The following is a 23,828-nucleotide window of genomic DNA, read 5'->3' as shown; positions in this document are numbered from 1 at the left end:
GGGCTGAGCAGAAGCTTATAGAAACATCGAAAACCTACAACACAATACAGGCCCTTTGGCCCGCAAGGTTGTGCCAAGCATGTCCCTACCTTAGAAATTACTAGGCTTACCCATAGCTCTCTATTTTTCTAAGCTTCATGTACCTATCCAAAAGTCTCTTAAAAGACCCTATCGTATCCTCCTCCACCACCGTTGCCGGCAGCCCATTCCATGCACTCACCACTCTCTGCATAAAAAACTTACCCCTGACATCTCCTCTGTACCTACTCCCCAGCACCTTAAACCTGTGTTCTCTTGTGGCAACCATTTCAGCCCTGGGAAAAAGCCTCTGACTATCCACACGATCAATACCTCTCATCATCTTATATACCTCTGTCAGGTCACCTTTCATCCTCCGTCACTCCAAGGAGAAAAGGCCAAATTCACTCAACCTGTTTTCATAAGGCATGCTCCCCATTCCAGGCAACATCCTTGTAAACCTCCTCTGCACCCTTTCTATGGGTTCCACATCCTTCCTGTAGTGAGGCAACGAGAACTGAGTACAGTACTCCAAGTGGGGTCTGACCAGGGTCCTATATAGCTGCAACATTACCTCTCGGCTCCTAAATTCAATTCCATGATTAATGAACGCCAATACACCGTATGCCTACTTAACCACAGAGTCAATCTGCGCATCTGCTTTGAGCGTCCTATGGACTCGTACCCCAAGATCCCTCTGATCCTCCACTCTGCCAAGAGCCTTACCATTAATACTATATTCTGCCATCATATTTGACCTACCAAAATGAACCACCTCACACTTATCTGGGTTGAACTCCATCTGCCACTTCTCAGCCCAGTTTTGCATCCTATCAATGTCCTGCTGTAACCTCTGACAGCCCTCCACACTATCCACAACACCCCCAACTTATGTGTCATCAGCAAACTTACTAACCCATCCCTCCACTTCTTCATCCAGGTCATTTATAAAAATCACGAAGTGTAAGGGTCCCAGAACAGATCCCTGAGGCACACCACTGGTCACTGACCTCCATGCAGAATATGACCCATCTACAACCACTCTTTGCCTTCTGTGGGCAAGCCAGTTCTGGATCCACAAAGCAATGTCCCCTTGGATCCCATGCCTCCTTACTTTCTCAATAAGTCTTCGATGGGGTACCTTATCAAGTGCCTTGCTGAAATCCATATACACTACATCTACTGCTCTTCCTTCATCAATGTGTTTAGTCACATCCTCAAAAAATTCAATCAGGCTTGTAAGGCATGACCTGCCCTTGACAAAACAATGATGACTATTCTTAATCATATTATGCCTCTCCAAATGTTCATAAATCCTGCCTCTCAGGATCTTCCCCATCAACTTACCAACCACTGAAGTAAGACTCACTGGTCTATAATTTCCTGGGCTATCTCCACTCCTTTTCTTGAATAAGGGAACAACATCCGCAACCCTCCAATCCTCCGGAACCTCTCCCGTCCCCATTGATGATGCAAAGATCATCGCCAGAGGATCAGCAATCTCCTCTCTCACTTCCCACAGTAGCCTGGGGTGCATCTCATCCGGTCCCGGCAACTTACCCAACTTGATGCTTTTCAAAAGCTCCAGCACATCCTCTTTCTTAATATCTTATGTCGAATTGAGTTTCTTGCCATGTGCACAGGAACAGTGAAGTACAAGTGCAATGCAAAACTTGCTTGCAGCAAATCACAGGCAGGTAGGCTCAGACAACATACGGAATATAAATTGTACAAGACATTGGAGAAAAAAAAAATTTCAAAACAAGACATTAGCACATTAAGAAGACAATCAGAATTAACTCTGAGGAGGTAGGGGAGGTCCTAAATGAATACTTTGCTTCAATATTCACCAGGGAGAGAGACCTTGGCAGTTGTGAGGACATTGTAAAACAGGTTGGTAAGGTAAACACGTTGATGTTAAGAAAAAGGATGTGCCAGAACTTCAGAAAAACATTAGGACAGGAAGTCCCCAAGACCAGACAGGGTATTACTCTCTTATGTGCTTGCGGTGTTATTTAGTATAATACTGTGTAGGTATGGTTACCACATTGTGTTTTTTTGTGTACTGTATTTTCTGACTCACAGACAAAATAGACTTAAGAATGTCTGTAAGAATGGTTCCTATTCATTAGCTGGGCATGGCCAGGTTTGTAGAATCACAAAAGATCTGACTCAGTCTAACCTCAACATTGTTTGATCTTGTCATTCCCTATCTGAACCTGTTCTGCTCACAGAATGTAATGGAAACGTATTGTAGTCTCAAGTTTGTGTGCGTCACCTTGTCAGGACTGGAAAGGAAGCCTGTACTCCTTTGCCTCCTCCTTATTTTGGTTTTCTGCCTCGTTTCTTTCCAGTCCTGATGAAGGACCAATCACTGTTTATTCCCCTCTGTAGGTGCTGCCTGACTTGCTGAGTTCTTCCAGCATTTTAAGTTAGCTGCTATTTATTCCTCTCCGCAGATGCTGCCTGACCCGCTGAGTTCTTCCACCTCCTTTATATATTGCTCCATATTTCTGGGATTTGCAGTGTCTTGTGTCTTCATTTGATTTCTAAAGGCACTTGGAACAATATGCATTGAAGAGCATACCAAAGAGTAGGGAACACAAGTATAATCAGATCAATGTGTTTTGATCTTGTACTACTCTCTTGTTTCACAGCCCACTTTTCCATTCATTGTCTGCTATGATTTAGGTATAATTTATATTCTGTGTGTTGTCTGTACCTACATGCCTGTGATACTGCTGCAAACAAGTTCTCTATTGTCCCTGCACCTCAACATACTTGCACACATGACAGTAAAAGACTTTACTTGACAATGCTGCAATAGAAGGTTTATAATGTAGCTCAGGAGCATCCAAACCATTTGCAGTGCAAGCACTGGAACTCAAGCTGAGATCTTAGATAAAGGAAATATTTTTACGCCTAGTGCGCTGGAAAGTGCAGGAACCATTTACTAGAAAGGTTTCACAGATGAGAAGTTTCAACCCCAGAGATGGCTGGAGAAGTTGGGGTTGTTCTTCGAGCGAGGGAGGAAAGATAAAAGACAGGAGGTGCTCACATCTTTGGCAAGAAACAAACTGCTGGCACAGCTCAGTGGGTCAAGCTGCATCTGTGGGGGGATTAGTTAGTTTTTAGTTTTTTTAGATTTTGGGGACAAAGTATGTTAGGATTCAGATTAGGACTTGGCAATACTAGTGATGTGGAGGATTTGGATAACAGGCCAGAGTCTAGGCCTGTGTCTATACCTCCACTCTGCATTCAAAGAGCCTGACCAACACACTACAGCAAATTCCTAATACATCCTCATAGAGGGAACAGAAGTGGAGAGAGTGAGCAATTTCAAGTTCCTGGGTGTCAAGATCTCTGAGGATCTAATCTGGTCCCGACATTGATGGAGCTATATAGAAGACAGCGGCCGTATTTCATTAGGAGTTTGAAGAGATTTGGTTAGTCAACTAAAACACTCAAAAACTGCTATAGATGTACTGTGGAGAGCATTTTGATGGACTGCATCAATGTCTGGGGGGGCTACTGCATAGGTCTGAGAGAAGCTGCATAAAGTCATGAAATTAGTCAGCTCCATCGAAGGTACTAGCTTTCGTATTATCCAAGAATTCTTCAAGGAGCGGTGCCTCAGAAAGGCAGTATCCATTATTAAGGACCCCCATCACCCAGGACATGCCCCCTTCTCATTGTTACCATCAGGAAGGAGGGACAGAACCCTGAAGGCACACACTCAGTGATTCAGGAACAGCTTCTTCCCTTCTGCAATCCGATGGCTAAATGGACATTGAACCCATGAACACTACCTCACTTTTTGAAAAAAAAATTATTTCTATTTTTGCACTTTTTTAATCTATTTAATATACGTGTATATATATATATATACACACTTACCATAATTGATTGACTTATTTATTTTTTCTGTATTATCATATGTTGCATTGAACTGCTGCTGCTAAGTTAACATATTCCATGGCACATGCCGGTGATAACAAACCTGATTCTGATACACATAAATATATACTGTATGGCGAATAAAGTTGTTCCTTGAAAAAAGTGTAATCACACACATGAATATGCACACCTGCACACCGGCCTGGCCACGGCATACACAATTACACACGTGTACGTACACGTGTGCACCTGACAAGGCGAGCAACCACTGCCGGTGGGCCTAACTAGAATGGTTAATCAGTGACAGAGGGTGCAGAAGATGTTTACCAGCATGTTTCCTGGGTTAGAGGGCATATGCAGTAACAAGAGGTTGAACAAACACTTTGTTTTCTCTGGGGCTTTGGAGGCTAAGGGGAGATCTGATAGAGGTTTGTAAGGTTATGAGGCATAGATGGACAGTGTCTATATCCCAGGCTTGAAAGGTCTAATGCCAGAGGGCTTGCATTTAAGATGGTGGGGGGAGGGTGGTGTAAGTTCAAAGGACATGTGAAGGGCAAGTTTTTTTTTACACAGAGAGTGGTGCCGGGGTGGTGGGAGAAGCAGATACATTAGGGACTTCTAAGAAACATTCAGAAAGGCACATGAAAGTGAGGAAAATGGAAGGATATATACGTTGCCTAGGCAGAGGGGATTGGTTTAGTTTGCCATTTGATTACTAATTAGTCTACCACAACATTATGGGCCGAAGCGGCTGTTGCTGTGCTATACTGTTCCGTGTTCTACAACATTTACATGATTGCTGCCAGGACTTGAGTGTGGTTGAATAAGTTAGGACTTCATTCCCTGGAATGTAGGAGAATGAGTGGAGATTTGATAGAGGTATACACAGTTTTGAGGGGTATAGATGGGGTAAATGCAAGTAGGTTTTTTTTCCACTGAGGTAGAGTATGATTAGAACTGGAGGTCATAGGTTAGGGGTGAAAGGTGAAATCGTTAAGGGGGACCTGAGTGGAACTTCTTCACTCAGAGAGTGGTACAAGTGCAGAGCACGCTCAGATTTCTGCAGATTTACCGTGGAAAGCATTCTGAATGGTTGTATCAGTGTCCGGTATGGAGTCGTCATTGCACAAGATCAGAAAAAGCTGCAAAGGGGTTGTAGCCAGCTCCGTCACTGGCACCAGCCTCCCCACCACTGAGGCCATCTTCAAAAGGCAATGCCTCAAGAAGGTGGCATCCATCATCCAGCACCCTCACCATCCGGGACATGCCCTGATTGCTACCAGTGTGACTCTGCATTTAGGAATGGCTTCTTTCCCTTCCCCCATCAGACTTCCAAACATCCATGAACCCATGAGCACTATCTTGCTTTCTATTTGCATTATTTATTTGTTTATATATTCTTATTGAAATTTACAGCAAGTTTTGTGTATTGCACTGTATTGCAGCCACAAAACAACACATTTCACATATGTCAGTTGTAACAAACCTGATTCTGAAATCCCTACCAGGGGAAATCTCCCTCAGACATCTACCTTCCCAAGCCATCTTACAATGTTATGTGTTTCAAGACACTGATTGGTGACAGGAGGCAGAGATAATGGGAAGATGCTTTCCTGATTGGAAGTCTGTAGCCAATATATTGATGCCATCGTAAAGAAGGCACACCAGCAGCTCTACTTTGATAGGATTCTGAGGAGATCTGGCATATTACCAAAGATACCAGCAAACTTCTGCTAATGTATGGCAGAGAGCATTCTGACTGGTAGCATCTCCGTCTGGGATGGAGGCTCCAGTGCCCAGGTTGGCATGAGGGTTGTAGACTCAGCCAGCCCCATCACGGTAGCATAGCTCCACGGCGCCGGCAATTAGCGGCCTCAAGTCCCACCGAGCTCCGTAACAAGTTTGTGCGTTCGCCCCAGGCCAGATGGGTTTCCTCCAGGTGCTCTGGTTTCCTCCCACATTCCAAAGATGCACGCGGCTTGGTGCTGGAGCAGGGCAACAACTGCAGGCTACCCCCAACACATTGGTCACTGACAGAAACAACGCATTTCACTGTATGCTTCAAAGTACATGCGGTAAATAAAACTAACCTTTATTTTGTAACTTACATTCATTTTATGTCTTACACTGTACTGCTACTGCAAAACAAATTTCACATCATGTAATTCACTGATAATAAACCGATTGTGCTTTCTATATTTAGATTTCACGTCAGCTGTTTACAAAACCTGGAATATGAACCCATGAACACTATCTCATTTTGTACTACTTATTTATGTAGTTTATGTTTCTTACTAGACAACAGGGTGACCTGCTGGGGCACCCTTTGAGAGAAGGGTAGCGCAGCCTGATGTGACCAGAATGAACATTAAATTTTCCTGAATGCTATTGGTATCGCTTTGCTTTGGAAACTGAAGTAGAAAACCTCAGTTTATTAAAGAAGAACGATGCGTAGCAAAGCAAATATAGCTCCTCCTCATTTAACGAAGGACACTTTTGATGGCATCATTTCTGGTTTATCTGCCACCCTCGTGCCTCTTGTTGTCATTCTGGAGATGTGCAGTCCTTTCACCTGCTACCCAAATAGAGCTGCCCTGCCCTTTTGCTCCTGTAGGTGTCGCTGCTGAGGCTGGCCGTGTGCATGCCTCAGGCTGTCGCGTCCCGATTTCCATGATGGCTGATCGGGTTTCGGGTGAAAGCGAGCCTGTCGATTTTTGGCGAATGAGCAATTTTATAGGAATATATAACCCTGAACTTTGCCTGCATTCTGTAAGTTAGTGCATTTTAATTCAATTGAGCCAAGAAAAGTGCCGCTGTAATGCACTGTTTGCGCTAATTGGAGGTCACAAACAGACAGACAGGAGTATGAGAGTTTTAGTAGTAAAAAGATGGTTTTTTGATGTATTGAACTATACTGCTGCATAATGGTCAATAAACTACCTTATATAGTTCTAATAAATTATAATTATTATAATATTCACTGAGGACCATTTTATTAAGTACACCTGCTTGTTAATGAACATATCTAATCAGCCAATCAGGTGGCAGCAACTCAATGTATTAAAGCATGCAGACATGGTCAAGAGGTTCAGTTGTTATTCAGCCCAGACATCAGAAATGTGATCTGAGTGACTTTGACCGTGGATGATTGTTGGTGCCAGATGGGGTAGTCTGAGTATCTCAGAGATGCTAATCTCCTGGGATTTTCATGCACAGCGGTCTCTAGGGTTTGCAGAGAATGGCGCGAATAACAGAAACTGATCTGTGGGCAAAAGACAGATCAGAGGAGTATGTCCACACAGGTTCAAACTGACAGGAAGGCAACGGTAACTCGCTCAAATAACCACCCATTAGACCAGTGGTGTGGGCGGAAGAGCATCTCTGAATGGACATGTCGAACTTTGAAGTGGATGGGCTACAGCAGCAGAAGGCTACGAACATGCACTCAGTGGCCACTTCAGAAGGCCCAGGACAAAAAATAAAGCGGCCACTGGGTGTATGTCATTGATTATAAACCTGATTATGATTCTGAATCTTGGTGTTAAATAGTCAACAGATCACTGCATGTACTTAAATACCAAACAAGCTTATTCGTGCGCCCTTTCCGTAGAATGTGACCAGACAGGTTTCTTCTTCTGTAGGAAGGCTTCGATCCCTTCCTGCCCATCTTTCAGTGCTAAGTTCTGCACCATGATTTGTGAAGCAATCTGATACGCCTTGTTTCGATCCTGAGCCATTTGCTTGTAGAACGTAGCTTTCCCCAGTGCAACCACAGACCTGCTGGTTTCACAGATTCTGCGGGCAATCTTAATGGTCTCTTCGTCCAACTTGTCCTCGGGCACCACTCTGCTCACCAGACCGTGCTGCAGCGCCTCCTGGGCGGAAATGGGCTCTCCTGTAAACAGCATTTCTAAGGCAACCTATGTCAAAAAGCAGCAAATCAAAGCCTTATTTCCACAAAAGAAAGATAGTAAATTCTATAAAAGACTATTTTCATCTCTAGCGACACACACAACGGGGGGAACTCAGCAAGTCAGGCAACATCCATGAAGGGGAATAAATCGTTGATGTTTCAGGCGGAGACCTTTCATCAGGACTGGGGCAGAAGCCAGAATAAGAAGGTGGGAGGAAGGGAGGGTAAAAGGTGACAGGTGAGAGGTGAGGGGGAAGGTGGGTGGTTGGGGGAGGGGGACTTGAAGTAAGAAACGGGGAGGTGATAGGTGGAAAAGGTAAAGGGCAAAAGAAGGAATCTGATAGGAGAGGGCAGTGGACCGGGAAAGAGAGAGAAGGAGGTCCGTACCTATTAGAGCATGTCTTATGTGGATAGATTGAGCAAGTTTGGCCTTTTCTCTTTGGAGCAAAGGAATATGAAAGGTGACTTGATAGAGGTGTACAAGATGATAAGAAGCATACATAGAGTGGACAGACAGACCTATTCCCAGAGTTGAAACGGCTAATATGAGGGGGCATAATTTTAAGGTGATTGGAGGAAAGTATAGGGGAGATGTCAGAGGTAGTTTTGCTTAAAACACAGAGGTGGGTATTTGGAGCACACTGCCGGAGTGATGGTAGAGGCAGATACACTGGGGACATTTAAGAGTCTCTAAGATAGGCACATGAATGATAGAGAAATAGAGGACTATGTGGGAGGAAAGCATGAGAATGATCTTATAGTAGGGTAAAAGGTTGGTACATTGTGGGCTAAAGGGCCTGTACTGTACTAAAAAATAGTGTTCATGTTTAAAAAATATTTGGACAGGTATGTGGATGAAGACAGAGGAATATAGAGTAGGTACAGGAGAGGAACAAGCCCTCGGCCCACATTGAAAAGCTTTGGAGGGCTACGGATGAAATGCAGGCAAATGGGACCAACTCGGAAAAGTTTGTAGAGGGACTTTTTCCGTGGTTTGAAACTCTACAACTGTGGGGAACACAGAGCTGGCCTCATAAGCCTTCTGCAGTGCCAATCATTCCAGTTAACCGCTTACAGGAATGGCAACCAGCTGAAGCACAACAGCAACGCACCTTCCGAGGCACCGATCGCCCCACTGCCACGGCCGGGGTAGAGCAGAACAGCCCGACGTTGACTCCCGGCGTGGCAAACTTCGACCTGTCTGACACCACGGCAAGGTCGCAACTTGCCACGAGCTGGCAGCCAGCCGCTGTGGCCAGCCCGTTAACCTTAGCAATGACCGGCACCGGGATATCCTGAAGCAGGGTCATCACCTACGGTCAGAGAAAAGGTGGTCAGCATAGCTCTCTGCAGATTTAATTTAGGAACTTTCTTACCCTGAGATCCTTCCCAGAAACTTTCACCCTTCGCACATGCCCTGTTTCCTCAGGCTCAAAATTTAAAGTACATTTACTGTATTACAAAGTATTAGACCATAAGACATAGGAATAAAATTGGGCCATTTCCTCCATCATTCTGTCATGACTAATTTATTATTCCTCTCAACCCATTCTCCTGCCTTCTCCCTATAACCTTTGACTCACTAACTAATCAGGAACCTATGAACCTCCCTTTAAATAGACCCAATGACTCTACCTCCACAGCCATCTGCTGTGATAACTGTATACACGTTACATGGAATTGCCTGACTGTTTCACGGTTAGTGATTGCTCTTTGTCTCCTATCCCAAGCACTCAGTGAATCCCACCAGGCAATTGTGCAATAAGGACATCACAACCAAGTCCTGTCCTGCTTGCTGGGGTCTTACTGGTTTAGCTTCTGAATGCCCTGCTACCATTGGGCAGGAGTCCAACACAACTAAGTTCAGGGACAGGCATTCAGTCTTGAACCAACCAGTAGGACCCTAATCACTACAGTTTAGCAATACTATGAGCACTCTGATCACTTTGAACTAAAACTGGACTTTTATTAAAGTTGTGTATAACTTGTGTATAATTTGTATTTTCCTTGTGAATGTTGTTTATCTGATGCCATGTGCCTGTGATGTGCTGTGAGTTTTTCATTGCACATCTGCATACATGTAATTGTGCGAATGAAAATACACTCAACATTGATGTACCGGTTCAGGAGCCTGGTGGCCGTAGGGTAGTAACTGTTCCTGAACCGAGTGGTGTGGGACCCAAGGCTCCTGAATCTCCTTCCCGAAGGCAGTGGCGGGAAGAGAGCCAAGGGCCAATGAGTGTTCAAGCTCACTTGACATTGGAGAGAAATGAAAGAAAGGAACAGGATGCATTGTGAAGCTAACTCCATGATCAAACTTTTGCAATTGTCCCATCTTTTTTAGCCACCTGGAATCATTTGTTTGCGAATGCTCCTATAAAGTACCTAGAGGCATTTTCCTCTGTTGAAAACAAATACAAATTTTTGTTATTATACAATCTGGAAAACAGTTTGGAAATCCAGTCTTGTTTTTATTTCAAACTGGATTTTATTTCAGACTGAAATATGCTACTGAAGACTCTAGCAAATTTCTGCAGATGTACCAAGGAGAGTGTTCTGACTCCCCGTCTGACATGAGGGGATAACCGCACAGGATCAGAAAAAGCTGCAGAGGGCCATAAACTCAGCCAGATCCATCATGCGTAAAAGCCTCCCCAGCATCGAGGACATCTTCAAAGATGATGCCTCAAAAAGGCGGCTTCCATCATTAAGAAACCCCATCACCCACGAGATCCCTCTTCTCATTACTACCATCAGAGAGGGGTGGGACAGGAGCCTGAAGACACACACTCAATGTTTTAGGAACAGTTTCTTCCTCCACCATCAGATTTCTGAATAGTCAATGAACCCATAACCATTCCCTCACTATATTTGCAGTACTTATTTTTAAATATACAAATACACGGTATACAGTATTGTGCAGAAGTCATATATATATATATATATAAATAACACACACACACATACACATAGACAGAGAGAGAGCTAGGGTGCAGAGTACTGTAGTAATTTTATATATTGCACTGTAAATGCTGCCACAACAAAAAAAAACAAATTTCATGACATATGTGAGTGATGATAAACCTAATTCTGATATGAGTCTCTGTTGTGGACTGAGAGTGGGAAAGGGGAATTATGGTTGGGAAAAGGGAAAGGGAGAGGGGAGGGAGTGGGAAGCACCAGGGAGACATTCTGTAATGATCAGTGAATCAATTGTTTGAAATCAAATGCCCTTGCCTGCTGTTGCAGGGCTGGGTGTGTCTGCACCCACACCACCTCCTGCTCCAGCACTCCATCTGCCATCTGTCCCACAATGCTCCACCCTCGCCATTCCCAGCATCCTTTCCTCCCGCAGATTTACAAACTTGCCCTCCGCTCCACGTTGACAAACAGCCATATAGCTATATAGTGTATGTGCCTAAGACTTTTGTGCAGTACTGTATATATTTCTTATTGTAACTTGTAGTATATTTTCTGCCTTGCACTGTACTGCTGCCACAAAAACAGCAAGTTTCATGACATAAGTCAGTGATCAGAAACCTGATTCTGGTACTTCAGTTGTTACCCAGCCTGGATTTAAGTTGATGAGCTTACTTCACTGCAGAGTGTAAACACCCGGACATGATGATCCCCTCCTTGCGCTGAGGTCAGCTCCTTAAGATCGTGGCCAGATGAAAACACAGGTCCTTCAGCTGTGCACACATAAATCACAGTATCAGACTTGCTCACAATTACAATATCAACATTGCATTTACAGTAAACAGTAACAGATCTAAAAATAACCCAGGTTAAAAATTCTTTTACTGGGTGGGTATTTATTGCTTCTTTTCCTTCTGCAGTCTGTGATCTCCCACAGACCCTGAGAAGGTGTCACAGGTAAATAGTGTCATGAAACGAGCTTTCAGCACACTGGCCTTCATATTGAGTACAGGAGTTGGGATGCTATGTTGGAGATGTACAAGATGTTGGTGAGACCTAATTTGGAGTGTTGCGTGCGGTTCTGGTCACCTACCTACAGGAAGGATATCAATAAAATTGAAAAGGTACAGAGAAAAATTTCAAGGATGTTGGCGGGACTTGAGGATCTGACTCAAAGATGTGCCCACCTTCTTTTCTTTCCTGCCATCAGTGAGGAGTTACCAGGAGCCTGAAGATACATGCTCAATATTTTAGGAAGAACTTTTCCCCCTCTGCCATCAGATTTCTGAACAGTCTATGAACCCATGAGCACTACCTCACTATGTTGTTCCCTTTGTATTATTTTTAAAATATATTCTTATAGTAATGTTTTACACATTGCTCTGCTGCCACAAAGCACACATTTCACAGCATACATTAGTGATAATAAGCCTGATTCTGAAGACATTTTACTACACTTAAATGAGATTCTGGTGAAACCTTCATCTGGAACGTTGTGCACATGTTTATCTATACAAGGCAGTGAAATGCTTGGAGTGGAAGGAGTGCAATAAGTTACCTGAAATAACTATAACTCGGAGATCATTGCTTTCTACTTCGTGGAGGAGGTCTGTGTGCAGGGATTCCAGCATAGCCAACGAGAGGGCATTCCGTTTCTTTGGGTTATTCAGCACGATCTTCCTAAAAGGAAGCAATGGTTTTTAAACGGCACCGTTCATCTCTGTGCGACAGGAGAACACACATCATAGTACAATAGTCTTTGTTTTATTATTTCATAGTTATTGCACATTGGTAAATTGTGTACTTTATTACTCTGTACTTTACTATTAGTTAAACCTGCACACTGCCAAGTGTCTTTAAATGTTGCTCCTGTAACAAACGAATTTCCACTTGGGATCAATGAAGTACATATTATTAAAAATTCATAATATATGAGTGCATTGATGAAAAAGATTGTTCTTCTGACTGTTTCATCTTACTGAAAGAATTCTCCTCTTCCCTTTCCCACCCTGGCTCCCTTCTTAGCTCTTCTCCTCACCTCCCCCTGGTGCCCCTCCTCCCTCCCTTCCATCCTTCCAATGTCCCACTCTCTTCACCTATTAAGATTACTGTACGTCTTCTTCAGCCCTTTATCATTTCCATCGTCCACCTCCCAGCTTCTCACTTCATCACACCCCTCAGCCACCTGTCTTTACCTATCACCTCCCAGCTTGTATTCCTTCCCCCTCTCCTTCCCAGTGCTGAAGAATGGCCTCGGCATGAAACATCGACTCTTTAGTATCTCCCTCCACAGATGCTGCCCGAACCGTCTACTGTCCTCTTGCAGAGATGCTGCCGGCCTGCTGAGTTCCTCCAGCATTTTGCGCTCCTCACCGGGGCCGCCTTTCTCTCTCTCTCTCAGGGACCCGATTCTATTCTCTCTCCCTCACCTAATGCCATCCCGCTGGGTGCGGAGGGTCAGTGGTTCCTGGGCCGCTCCTCGGGCCAGACTAAGCCCCCGCCACAGCCCGGGCCGGGAACCGGCCGCTACCGCCGCCCTCCGCAGCCACCAGCCCATCGCCCGCACACTCTCCATGGCAGCGGCGGCGACTCCCCGCTCGCTGCCGCGGCCCCGGTCTCAGGCTCCTCCTCCTGCAGGGCCAGGCCAGGCCAGGCCGGGCCGTCCCGGGCAGATTGTACCCTTCACTCTCACCCTCCCCTCATTAATCCCACTAACGCGTTAAGTTTTGCAAACTCTGATGGCAATAGTATTTAAAAAAAAACAAATACCCCAATTAGCTTGACAGCAGGTTTACCACCTATTCGGTGCACTCTGAGGCTCAGTCGCTGCATTCTTGTTTGTAAAACAGAAGACAGAAATCAGTGTAAATCCCATCCCAAGTCGTACAATGCAGCACTGCAGGAGTACTGCTGTACCCAGACGATGAACCTGCTCCCTCAGTAAAGAAACTCACAGATCTGTTCAGAAGAAGAGGAAGGCAGATCATCAGTTATTAGAAACACAAAACCAGGCTTTCTCACCAATAGTTGTGCTGCAGATTGAGAAATGGTGAAAATCAGAATCGGATTTTATCAGAATTGATCAGGTTTATTGTCATTGACTTGTAAAATGTGAATTTTGACATTAGAATTATAAAATTACTATCAATTACAAAATGAGTAGAATAAAAGAAGGAATAATGAGATAGTGTTCATGAACCACTCAGAAATCTAATGGAGGAGGGGAAGACTTATCGAGCGTGGGTTTTTCCTAGGTGGCAGCAACGAGAAGAGGGCATGTCGCAGATGGTAAGGATATTTAATGATTGATGCCACCTTCTTGAGGCTTTGGCCCTTGAAGACGTCCTCGATGGTGTTGAGGGTTGTGCCTATAATGGAGCTGATTGGGTCTACAACCCTCTGCAGCCTCTTTTGATCCTGTACATTGGAGCCTCCATAGCAGGCCGTGATGTTACCAGTACGCATGCACTCAAAACGTTCTGGACTGTTGAAAGGAAGGTGTTGTTTTATTTCAACTTGTATTAGCTACCTTGCATCTGCAGCAGGTGTTAGAGTCATATAGCACAGAACAGAGCCCGTCAGCCCATCTGGTCTATGCCAACCAAGATACTCATCCAAACTAATCTCATTTGTCTGCATTGGGCCCATACACCTCTAAACTTTTCCTGTCCATATCTACCCGTCTATGCACTCTGTTGTTGCTTTTCAGTTGTACTATCTTAAAGTGCAAGTGAAGTACTTTGGAATCTCCAAAGACTCTGGCAAATTTCTACTGATGTACCATGGAGAGCGCTCTGACAGGATCGGGATAAGCAAGTTGCAACCTCAGTCAGCCCCATCTTGAGCACGAGACTCCCCAGTATCAAGCACATCTTCAAAAGAAGGTGGTATCCATCATAAAGATCCCCATCACCCAGGAAATGTCCTCTTCTTATCACTACCATCAGAGAGAATTGAATTGACTTTATTTCTTACATCCGTCACATACATGAGGAGTAAAAATCTTTACGTTACGTCTCCAACTAAATGAGCAATCACAGTAATTTATAATAATCTATAATAAATAGATAAAGGAGCTTGAATACACACACTCAACATTGTAGGAGCATCTTCCTCCCCTTCGTCATCAGATTTCTGAATGGGCAATGAACCCATGAACACCACCTTGCTACTTTTACTGTCTTTTTGATCTAGTTATTTATTTTTTTAATATTTCTTATTGTAATTTATAGTATTTGCTTATGTTTTGAACTGTACTGCTGCCACAAAGAATACGCAGTTTACAACACAAGTCGGCGATATTACTTTCTGACTCTAAATTACTTGTTTTGGAATGATCTGTATGGGCTGTAGATGGTTTCCAACAAAATGCAGATGCATGCAGGAAGAACAACTGGATTAAGTTGGATTCCCTCGGATTCAGAAAGGAAATAAGCTCTGCTGGTGACCTCAACTGGAACAGAAGGTAGGTGGACCAACTGGAACTGAAGGTAGGTGGACCTTGGATGGAGGCAGGTGATGTACCTGCCACTGTTAAATTACCAAAAACCATGCTGACTGGTAGGATATGGAAGTTACAGGTCGGAGAACAAATTTCAATGTGGGGGGGAGGAGCGTTAGAAATACTCAGTAGGTCTGATAACATCAAGAGAATGGGTGTGGGGGGGGGGCTTCTGGTCCCGGGGAAGATCTCTGGGCGTCTGAAAGGGGGGACTCGTTGTTTCTTCTGAAGTCAGGCGGTGCTGTGTGAGCGGATCCGCGAGCTGGCGCGCTGGTTTCCGGCCGGACTGTTGATGCGAAGGGACCCGAGGAGCCGGAAGCCGAGTGGCGGCTCGACAGGCGCGGGTGAGCGGAGCACGGGGCCCCGGGAGGAGGGGGGAACCGGGAACGCGGAGCGGGGTTGCTGTTTACTCCAAGTCCGGGCGGCGGGGTCTGTTAGGAAGGGAGGGAGGTTACGGGTTTTGTGGTGGGTAGCACCCCCCTCATCTCCTTCATCATCCACCTTAACCTTCCTCATTACCCCCCATCACACACCTACCTTCCATCAGCATCCCCTCATCACCCTAGCCCTACACTCCCTCACTACTCTTTTACCACCCAACCCACGCTTTTATCACTCACTCAGACTCTCTCCTCATCGCCTTGCCTCTCTCCTTAGCCATCCACCCTCCCTCATCACTCACTCTCACCCGTCCCCTTTAACCCCCCTTCACTCTACCTCCCCCATGCCAATTGCCTCTTTGCCCTGTCACCCTCTGTCATTGCCCCATCCCTCTCACCAACACCAACCCTCCTCCTTCCCCTCACCTCATTACCCCGCCTCCTCATGCCCCTCATCATTACCACCCACCCTCCTTGTCACCCCCCATTACCAATTCCTGTCACTCCTATTCACAATTACGATTTCCATCCACTCCAAACTGCAACCCCCGCCCCGCATTGAACTGCCCGTTCTGAGTTGTGAACGTTGCTGTTCTGAGCATTGACTTGTAGTTCTTCTTATGTGGTCTTGGAAGAGAGCAGAATACCTCTGAGGGAAACTGGGGTGGTGCAGTGAGTTATGTGTAAGCCGGTCCATTTGAAGTTCTTATGCCTTGGCTCGCAGCGAAATGTCCAGGCAGTCTGGAGAGTGGGCTCACTGTGAGTGGCCTGTTGTTGCAGCTGCATGTGTGCGGCTGGCCTGTTTGTGCAAACATTGAAAAGGAGGGTTGCCCTGTTGGAACACAAGTGCATCCACTTCAGCAGATTCCAGGAGCTGCACTTCCCTGCAGATTTAAAGATTAAAATCTTTAATCTTCAAATCTTCAAAGATTCACTTTATTTGTCCCATGTACATCAAGACATACAGAACTGTGTAAAAGACTTATATATATATATATATATATATATATATATATATATATATAGCTAGGTTGCCTAAGAATTTTGCACAATATTGTATTTGTTTATGTGAAGAAGAGAGTGATTTTGTAAATCTGGCAGGACCAAGGATGTTGGGAATGGTGAGGATGGAGGGGTGTGGGACAGGTGGCAGAGCAGAAGTGGGGGATGATGCGGGTGCACACGCACCCAGCCCTGAGACACCAGGTAAGGTCATTTGTTTCCAAACAAGTGGTTTATTGATCATTACAGAATGTCTCTCTGGTGCTCCCCTCTCCCTTTTTTACCAACCATGATTCCCCTCTCCTTGCCCTCTTCCTACTCAGGTTTATCATCACTCATGTATGTCATGAATTTTTTTTGTGTCAGCAGTGCAGCGCAATACATAAAATTACTACAGTACTGTGCAAAAGCTCCCTAGTGATATATATGTGCCTGCGATTTTTGCACAGTACTGTACAACACATGCTGAGACTCTGCTGGGGGCAGCCCACAAGTGTCACCATGCTTCCTGTACCAACATAGCATGCCCACAACTCATTAACCCTAGCTTGTACGTCTTTGGAATTTAAGAGAAAGCCACTGCAAAACCACATAGTCACAGAACATACAAACTCCTTACGGGCTGCGGTGGGAATTGAACCCTAATCATTGGAGCTGAAAAGTGTTGTGCTAACTGCTGGGTTACTCTGCCATTGAAGTATAAGATTATGCCACACACACGAAATGCTGGAGGCATTCAGCAGGCCAGGCAGCATTTATGGAAAAGAGTAAACAGTTGATATTTCGGGCTGAGGCCCTTCATCAGGAGTTCTTCCAGCATTTTGTTTGTGTGTTGCTTTGGATTTACAGCATCTGCAGATTTTCTTGTGTTTGTGAAGTATAAGATTATGTTTAATGTTTGCATTGTGTAGCCACACTGGGAGTCCCTTCAACTTGTCGTGGACTTTCTAAAGCAACATTAGATAACTGATGGTGATGCATTATCTGCTTAAGGAACTCAGTAGCTTGAGCAGCATCTGTGGGAGGAAAGGAATTGTCGATGTTTCAGGTCAAAGCCTGGCATTAGGACTGAGATTACACATTAAGACCATTGAATCAATGGAGATGCAGGGTCTGAACCCAAAATGTCGGCAGTTCCCCCACACAGATGCTGTTTTGTTGCTCTGGATTCCGGCATCTGCATTTTCTTATGACTCCATTGGATAATTGATAGTATTGTACATGGCTAGCAGATCAATGAAGGTGTGATCAAAGATTTTACATGTTGTCAAATAAGACCATGAGATATAAGAGCAGAATTAGGCCAGTTAGCTCATTGAGTCTGCTCTGCCATTTTTCTCCACCCATTCTTTTGCTGTCTCCCTGTAACGTTTGATGCCCTTACTAATCAAGAAACTATCAACGTCCATTTCGAATGTACTTAATGACATGGTCTCCACAGCCATTTGTGGCAATGAATTCCACAGATATACCCCTCTCTGGCTAAAGAAATTCCTCCTCACCTCTGTTCTAAAGGGACGTTCTTCTATTCTGAGACTCTGCCCTCTGGTTGTAGATTCCCCCACTATAGGAAATACCCAGTCCACGTCCACTGTGTTGGGGCCTTTCAATACTCAATCGATTTCACTGAGATCCCCCCTCCCCACAATGTTCTTTTAAACTCCAGTGAGTACAGGTGCAGAACCATCAAATGCTCTTTATACATTAACCCTTTCATTTGAGTTTATTTAAATCTAACTTCCATCCCGCAAGATGAGGAGTAAAAATTTTTGCATAATGACGCCATCGCAATATACAGACATGTGAATTTAAAAGTCTAATGGCTGGTAGAAAGAAGCTGTCCCGTAGCCTGTTGGTCCTGGCTTTAATGCTGTGGTACCGTTTGCCAGATGGAAGCAGCTGAAACAGTTTATGGTTGGCATGATTGGTGCCCCTGCTGATTTTACAGGCATTCTTTACACACCTGCTACTGTAAATGTCCGCAATGGAGGGAAGTTCACATCCACAGATGTGCTGGGCTGTCTGTACCACTCTCTGCAGTGACCAGCAATCAAGGTTGGTGCAGTTCCTGTACCAGGTGGTGAAACAGCCAGTCAGGATGCTGTCAATGGTGCCCCTGTAGAAGTCTTGAGGAATTGGGGGCTCATGCGGAACTTCTTCAGTTGCCTGAGGTAGAAGAGATGCTGTTGTGCTCTTTTTGCCACACAGCCAGTGTGTACAATCCAAGGGTATGTGTTCAGTGATGTGTATACTGAGGAACTTGAAACTAGTCACCCTCTCAACCGCAGTCCCATTGATGCTGACGGGGCAAGCCAGTCTCCATTCCTCCTGTAATACGTGATTAGCTCTTTTGTTTTTTGGACATTGAGGGAGATGTTGTTAACTTGGCAGCACTGTGTCAGCATGTCAACCTCTCCTCTGTAAACTGTCTTGTCACCGCTAGAAATAAGGCTGATCGTTGTCATGTCATCTGCAAATTTGATCAGCAGATTGGAGCTGTGTGTGGCAGCACAGTTGTGGGTATAAAGGGAGTAGAGGAGGGAACTCTGGGCATAACCCTGGGGGGCACCTATGTTGCATTCTCAGGATCATTCTTGTGAATCTCTTCTGGACCTTCTCCAGTGCCAGCACATCCTTTCTTAGATAAGGAGCCTAAAACCATTCAGAATACCCCAAGTGTGGTCTGACCAATGCTTCATGAAGCCTCAGCTTTACATTCTCGCTTTTAAATGCATCTGGTCAGTAAAATGCTCTGTTTTAGCCACAATCCGATTCAGGAGACACAGAGTCAAATTCTTTGGGCCTCATGGATTCTTACCCATCTTCAAAAGTGTGGTAGCAAAGACATGTCGCCAGAGCTTAAATAGTTACCATCGCAAAGGAGTTAAATGCACCTCAGGGCTGTGCGCTTAGCCCTCTGCTGTGCCTGCTTTACACCTGTGACTGAGTGGCTAAGCACAGCTCCAACGCCATATTCAAGTTTGTTGATGACACCAGTGTTGTGGGCTGTGTCAAAGATGGCGATGGATCAGCACACAGGAGCGAGACTGAAAATTTAGATGAGTGGTGTCATAACAGCAACCTGTCACTCAGTGTCACCAGGACCAAGGAGCTGGTTGTAGACTTCAGTGGAGGGAGACCAGAGGTCCACGAGCCAGTCCTCATCGGAGGATCAGAAGTGGAGAGGGTCAGCAACTTTAAATTCCTGGGTGTTACTATTTCAGAGAATCTGTTCTGGATCCAGCACATTTAATGCAATTACGAAGAGCGTGCGGCAGCAGCTCTACTTACGTAGAAGTTTGCGGAGAATCAGCATGACATCAAAAACTTTGACAGACTTCTATAGATATGTAGTGGAGAGTGTGTTGACTGGCTGCATCACAGCCTGGTATGCAAACACCAATGCCTTTTGAACAGAAAATCCTGCAAAAGGTAGTGGATTCAGCCTGGTACATCGCAGGTAAAGTCCTCGCAACCATTGAGCGATCTACATGAAACGCTGTCGTAGGAAAGCAACATCCATCATTGTAGAACCCTACCACCCAAGCCGTGCTCTTTTCTCTCTGCTGCCATCAGGTAGAAGGTACCTGATGACTCAGGACTCACACCAACAGGTTCAAGAACAGTTTCTACCCCTCAACCATCAGGTTCTTGAACCAAAGGGGATAACTACACTCACTTGCCCATCCATTGAGATGTTCTCACTACCAATAATCTCAATTTAAGGACTCTTTATCTCATGTTCTTGTTAGTAATTACTACTTATTTATATTTGCATTTGCATAGTTTGTTGTCTTCTGAACTCTGGTTGATCCTTCATTGATCCTGTTATAGTAATTATTCTATAGATTTGTTGAGTATGCCTGCAGGAAAATGAATCTCAGGGTTGTATATGGTGGTATATACAGTTGCAAGAAAAACTGAACCCTTGGCAATTACTTGGTTTTCTGCATTAATTACTCATAAAATGTGGTCTGATCTTCATCTAGGTCACAATAATAGACCAACACAATCTGCCTAAACTAATAATACACAAACAATTGTACTTCTCATGTCTTTATTGAACTCGTTTAATTATTCATAGCCCAGGCTGGAAAAAGTATGTGAACCCTTGTATTTAATAACTGGTAGAACTTCCTGTAGCAGTAATAACCTCCACCAAATATTTCCTGTAGCTGCTGCTCAGACTTGAGTAACGGCGAGGAGGAATTTTAGACCATTCCCCCATACAAAACTGTTTCAATTCGTCAATATTTCTGGGATATATTGCATGAACAGCCACAATATCTGAATTGGATTGATGTCTGGACTCGGACTTGGCCATTCCAAAACACAAATTTTCTTCTTTTTAAACCATTCTGTTGTTGATTTACTCTTGCTTTTCGGATCATTGTCTTATTGCATCATCCAACTTCGATTAAGCTTCAGGGACAGACCGCTACCCTGACATTCTCCTGTAAGATGTCTTGATACAAATTTGAATTCATTGTTTCCTCAAAGTTCACAAGTTGTCCAGGCCCTGAGGCAGCAAAGCAGCCCCAGACCATGATGCTCCTTCCACCATGCTTCACGGGATGAGGTTTTGGTGTTGGAATGCAGTCCCCTTTTTCCTCCAAACATAGCAGTGTGTGTTTCTGCCAAAAAGTTCAACTTTTGTCTCATCTGTCCACTGAGCATTGTCCCAGAAACATTGTGGTCTTCTGTAAACTTGAGACGTGCAGCAATGTTTTTTTTGGAGAGCAATTGTTTCCTCCGTGGTGTCCTTCCATTAACACCATTCTTGTTCAGTGCTTCTCTTATAGTGGACACATGAAAGAGACTTTAGCAAGTTCCAGACATTTCTGCAGGTCTTTTGCTGTTACCCTTGGGTTCTTTTTCATCTCTTTCAGCATTGTATGTTGTGCTGGTGGTGTGATCTTTGCAGGATGCCCACTCCTAGGGAGTGTAGCAACAGTACTGAATTTTCTCTATTTGCAGACAGTTTCTCTTGTTGTGGACTGATAAACACTCAGGTCTTTAGAAATGGTTTTGTAGCCTTTTCCAGCTTCATGCATCTCTACAATTATTCTAAGGACCTCTGAAAGTTGGTTTGATCAAGGCATGGTGTACATAAACCGATTTTTTTTTTGAGAAGAACAGGATCTGTCAGTAACCTGAGTTTGTGTGTTTTTTTTTATATAGGGCAGGGGCACCTCTACAACCCACACCTCCAATCTCATCTCATTGATTGGAACACCTGACTCCAAATAGCTTTTGTAGAGGACATTACCCCAGAGGTTCACATACTTTTTGAACATGGACTTTGTTCAAATGGTTTACTCAGTATTGACAAGAACAAGTAGAATTGTTTGTGTACTATTAGTTTAGGCAGATTGTGTTTGTCTATTATTGTAACCTAGATGAAGATCAGACCACAGTTTATGAATAATTAATGCAGAAAACCAGGTAATTGCAAAGGGTCACAAACTTTTTCTTGCATCTGTTTGTACTTTGATAATAACATTTACTTTGAACTTTGAACTGGTTTGACAAAACTAGATGCTGCTGTTGGTCCAGATTTCCTCATGCACTCAGTGCAGGTATTGTCAAAGCCAGTAGCCTTGCCAGTCTTCATGCTCTTGCTGGACTTTGTATGCATTTTGCTTGTTCTATCTCAATGTTCAGAGTTGCTGTCTTCAGGCTTTTGTTGTTCCAAGCTGATTTGCTGTTTTGATGCACTTGGTCTGGTGTTATGTTGTAGTGTTGCTCTGTTTTCTTTGAGTTTAAGCTCAGTTCCTTGATTTGTAGACTAAGTTAGTTTTGCTGCTTTGAGCAAATCATTAACCCAGCTGCATTCTTCCCCTAAGAGTAAATGTTTTTGATTTATAATCTTAAAATATATGACTAGATATAAGCAATGTTTAGTCCAGATGAAGGGTCTCTACCTGAAATGCTGACTGTCCATTTCTGTCCGGATTCTACCTGACCCTCTGAGTTCCTCAGGTGCTTTGGTATGATGTTCCAGGTTTCCAGCATTGGTAATCTCGTCACTTTCAGCACATTGTGTTTTGTTCCAGATTCCAGCATCTGCAATGCTGTTGTTTTATCAAACCATTCTTAAAATCAGAGCTACTTCATTTGTAATTAAGAGAGAAATCTGTTCTTATTTTCATTTAAAGCTTAGTGATAATTCTTGACCCGGATTAAGGGCTGTTATTTTTGACTGGGTCTTCAGCCCTCGGTATTTATTTTATTTTATTTTGAGATATAGCATGGTAATAGACTCTTGTGGCTCAACGAGCCAATATTAGGCTGCATTTTGGCGTAGACTGGATGGGCCAAAGGGCCTGTTTTTGTGCTGTAGTGCTCTCTGACTATGACTCTATAAGTCTGCACCACCATGTTGCATCCATAATACGTACTAACCCGTACATCTTTGGAACGTGGGAGGAAATGGGATCATTCAGAGGAAACCCATGGGGTTACAGGGAGAACATACAAATGACTTGCAGGCAGTGGAGAAATTGAAGCCTGACCTTCCACTGGCACTGTAATAGCATGAATGTGACCAATATTTCCTCAGGACGTAGAGAAAAGCCACTTAGGATATTGAGAGTATGCCAACTGTCTGAGCTAACCCTGACCTTCTATTGTTCTAGACCTGTTCTCTATCAATGCCCAATTAAGACCATAAGACATAGAAGCAGAATTAGGCCATTTGGCCCATTGAGTCTGCTCTGCCATTCAATCATGGCTGATCCTTTTCTTTTAATCCCCTCCTCAACCCCACTCTTTGACCTTCTTCCTGTAACCTTTGATACGGTGGCCAGTCAAGAACCAGTCAAGCTCTGCCTTAGATACACCCAATGACCTGGCCTCCACAGCTGCCTGTGGTAACAAATTCCACAAATTCACCACCCTTTGGCTGAAGAGATTTCTCTGCATCTCTGCTTTAAATGGATGCCCCTCTATCCTGAAGCTGTGCCCTCTTGTCCTAAACTCCCCCCACCATGAGAGACGTCCTTTCCACATCTACTCTGTCTAAGTCTTTCACCATTAGAAAGGTTGCAATGAGATCCCCCCCACCCATCCTTCTAAATTCCAGTGAATACAGACCAGAGCTATTAAATATTCCTCATATGATAACCCTTTCATTCCGGGAATCATCCTCGTGAACCTTCTCTAAGCTGTCTCCAATGGCAGCACATCTTTTCTTGGA

At 44.3% G+C, this 23,828-nt stretch overlaps 2 protein-coding genes across 5 annotated transcripts in view; one reads left to right on the top strand and one right to left on the bottom strand.

Moving 5' to 3' along the window:
• Nucleotides 1-5,379: 5,379 nt before the first annotated feature.
• echdc3 (enoyl CoA hydratase domain containing 3) lies at nucleotides 5,380-13,709 on the bottom strand. 3 transcript variants are annotated; one of them, XM_063072751.1, is made up of 5 exons: nucleotides 12,943-13,141; nucleotides 12,306-12,427; nucleotides 11,423-11,520; nucleotides 8,941-9,141; nucleotides 5,380-7,835 (listed from the first exon to the last, which is right to left on the bottom strand). In XM_063072751.1, the coding sequence occupies exons 1-5, from the start codon at nucleotides 13,104-13,106 to the stop codon at nucleotides 7,503-7,505; spliced, it is 918 nt and encodes a 305-aa protein (XP_062928821.1). In that variant the 5' UTR covers nucleotides 13,107-13,141; the 3' UTR covers nucleotides 5,380-7,502. The 3 variants fall into 3 exon arrangements, with proteins under 3 accessions (XP_062928821.1, XP_062928823.1, XP_062928822.1); XM_063072753.1 differs by lacking the exon at nucleotides 12,943-13,141 and adding an exon at nucleotides 13,517-13,709 and having other exon boundaries at nucleotides 5,475-7,835; nucleotides 12,306-12,423; XM_063072752.1 differs by lacking the exon at nucleotides 12,943-13,141 and adding an exon at nucleotides 13,177-13,383 and having other exon boundaries at nucleotides 5,486-7,835.
• rbm17 (RNA binding motif protein 17) overlaps nucleotides 13,667-23,828 on the top strand; it is a 66,833-nt gene continuing 56,671 nt past the window's right edge. The window contains exons 1-2 of one of the 2 annotated variants that reach the window (XM_063072748.1): nucleotides 13,667-13,796; nucleotides 15,101-15,212. The gene's annotated coding sequence lies outside the window, so the exon portion shown is untranslated. Of the gene's footprint in view, nucleotides 13,797-15,100; nucleotides 15,213-15,455; nucleotides 15,593-23,828 lie in introns of those variants that run through there. The other variant, XM_063072749.1, reaches the window with a different exon arrangement.

Source organism: Mobula hypostoma, chromosome 20 (assembly GCF_963921235.1).
Source record: "Mobula hypostoma chromosome 20, sMobHyp1.1, whole genome shotgun sequence".
Lineage (NCBI taxonomy): Eukaryota > Metazoa > Chordata > Chondrichthyes > Myliobatiformes > Myliobatidae > Mobula > Mobula hypostoma.
Note: the sequence above shows the minus strand (reverse complement) of the source record. Positions and strands in the feature narration are given on the sequence as shown.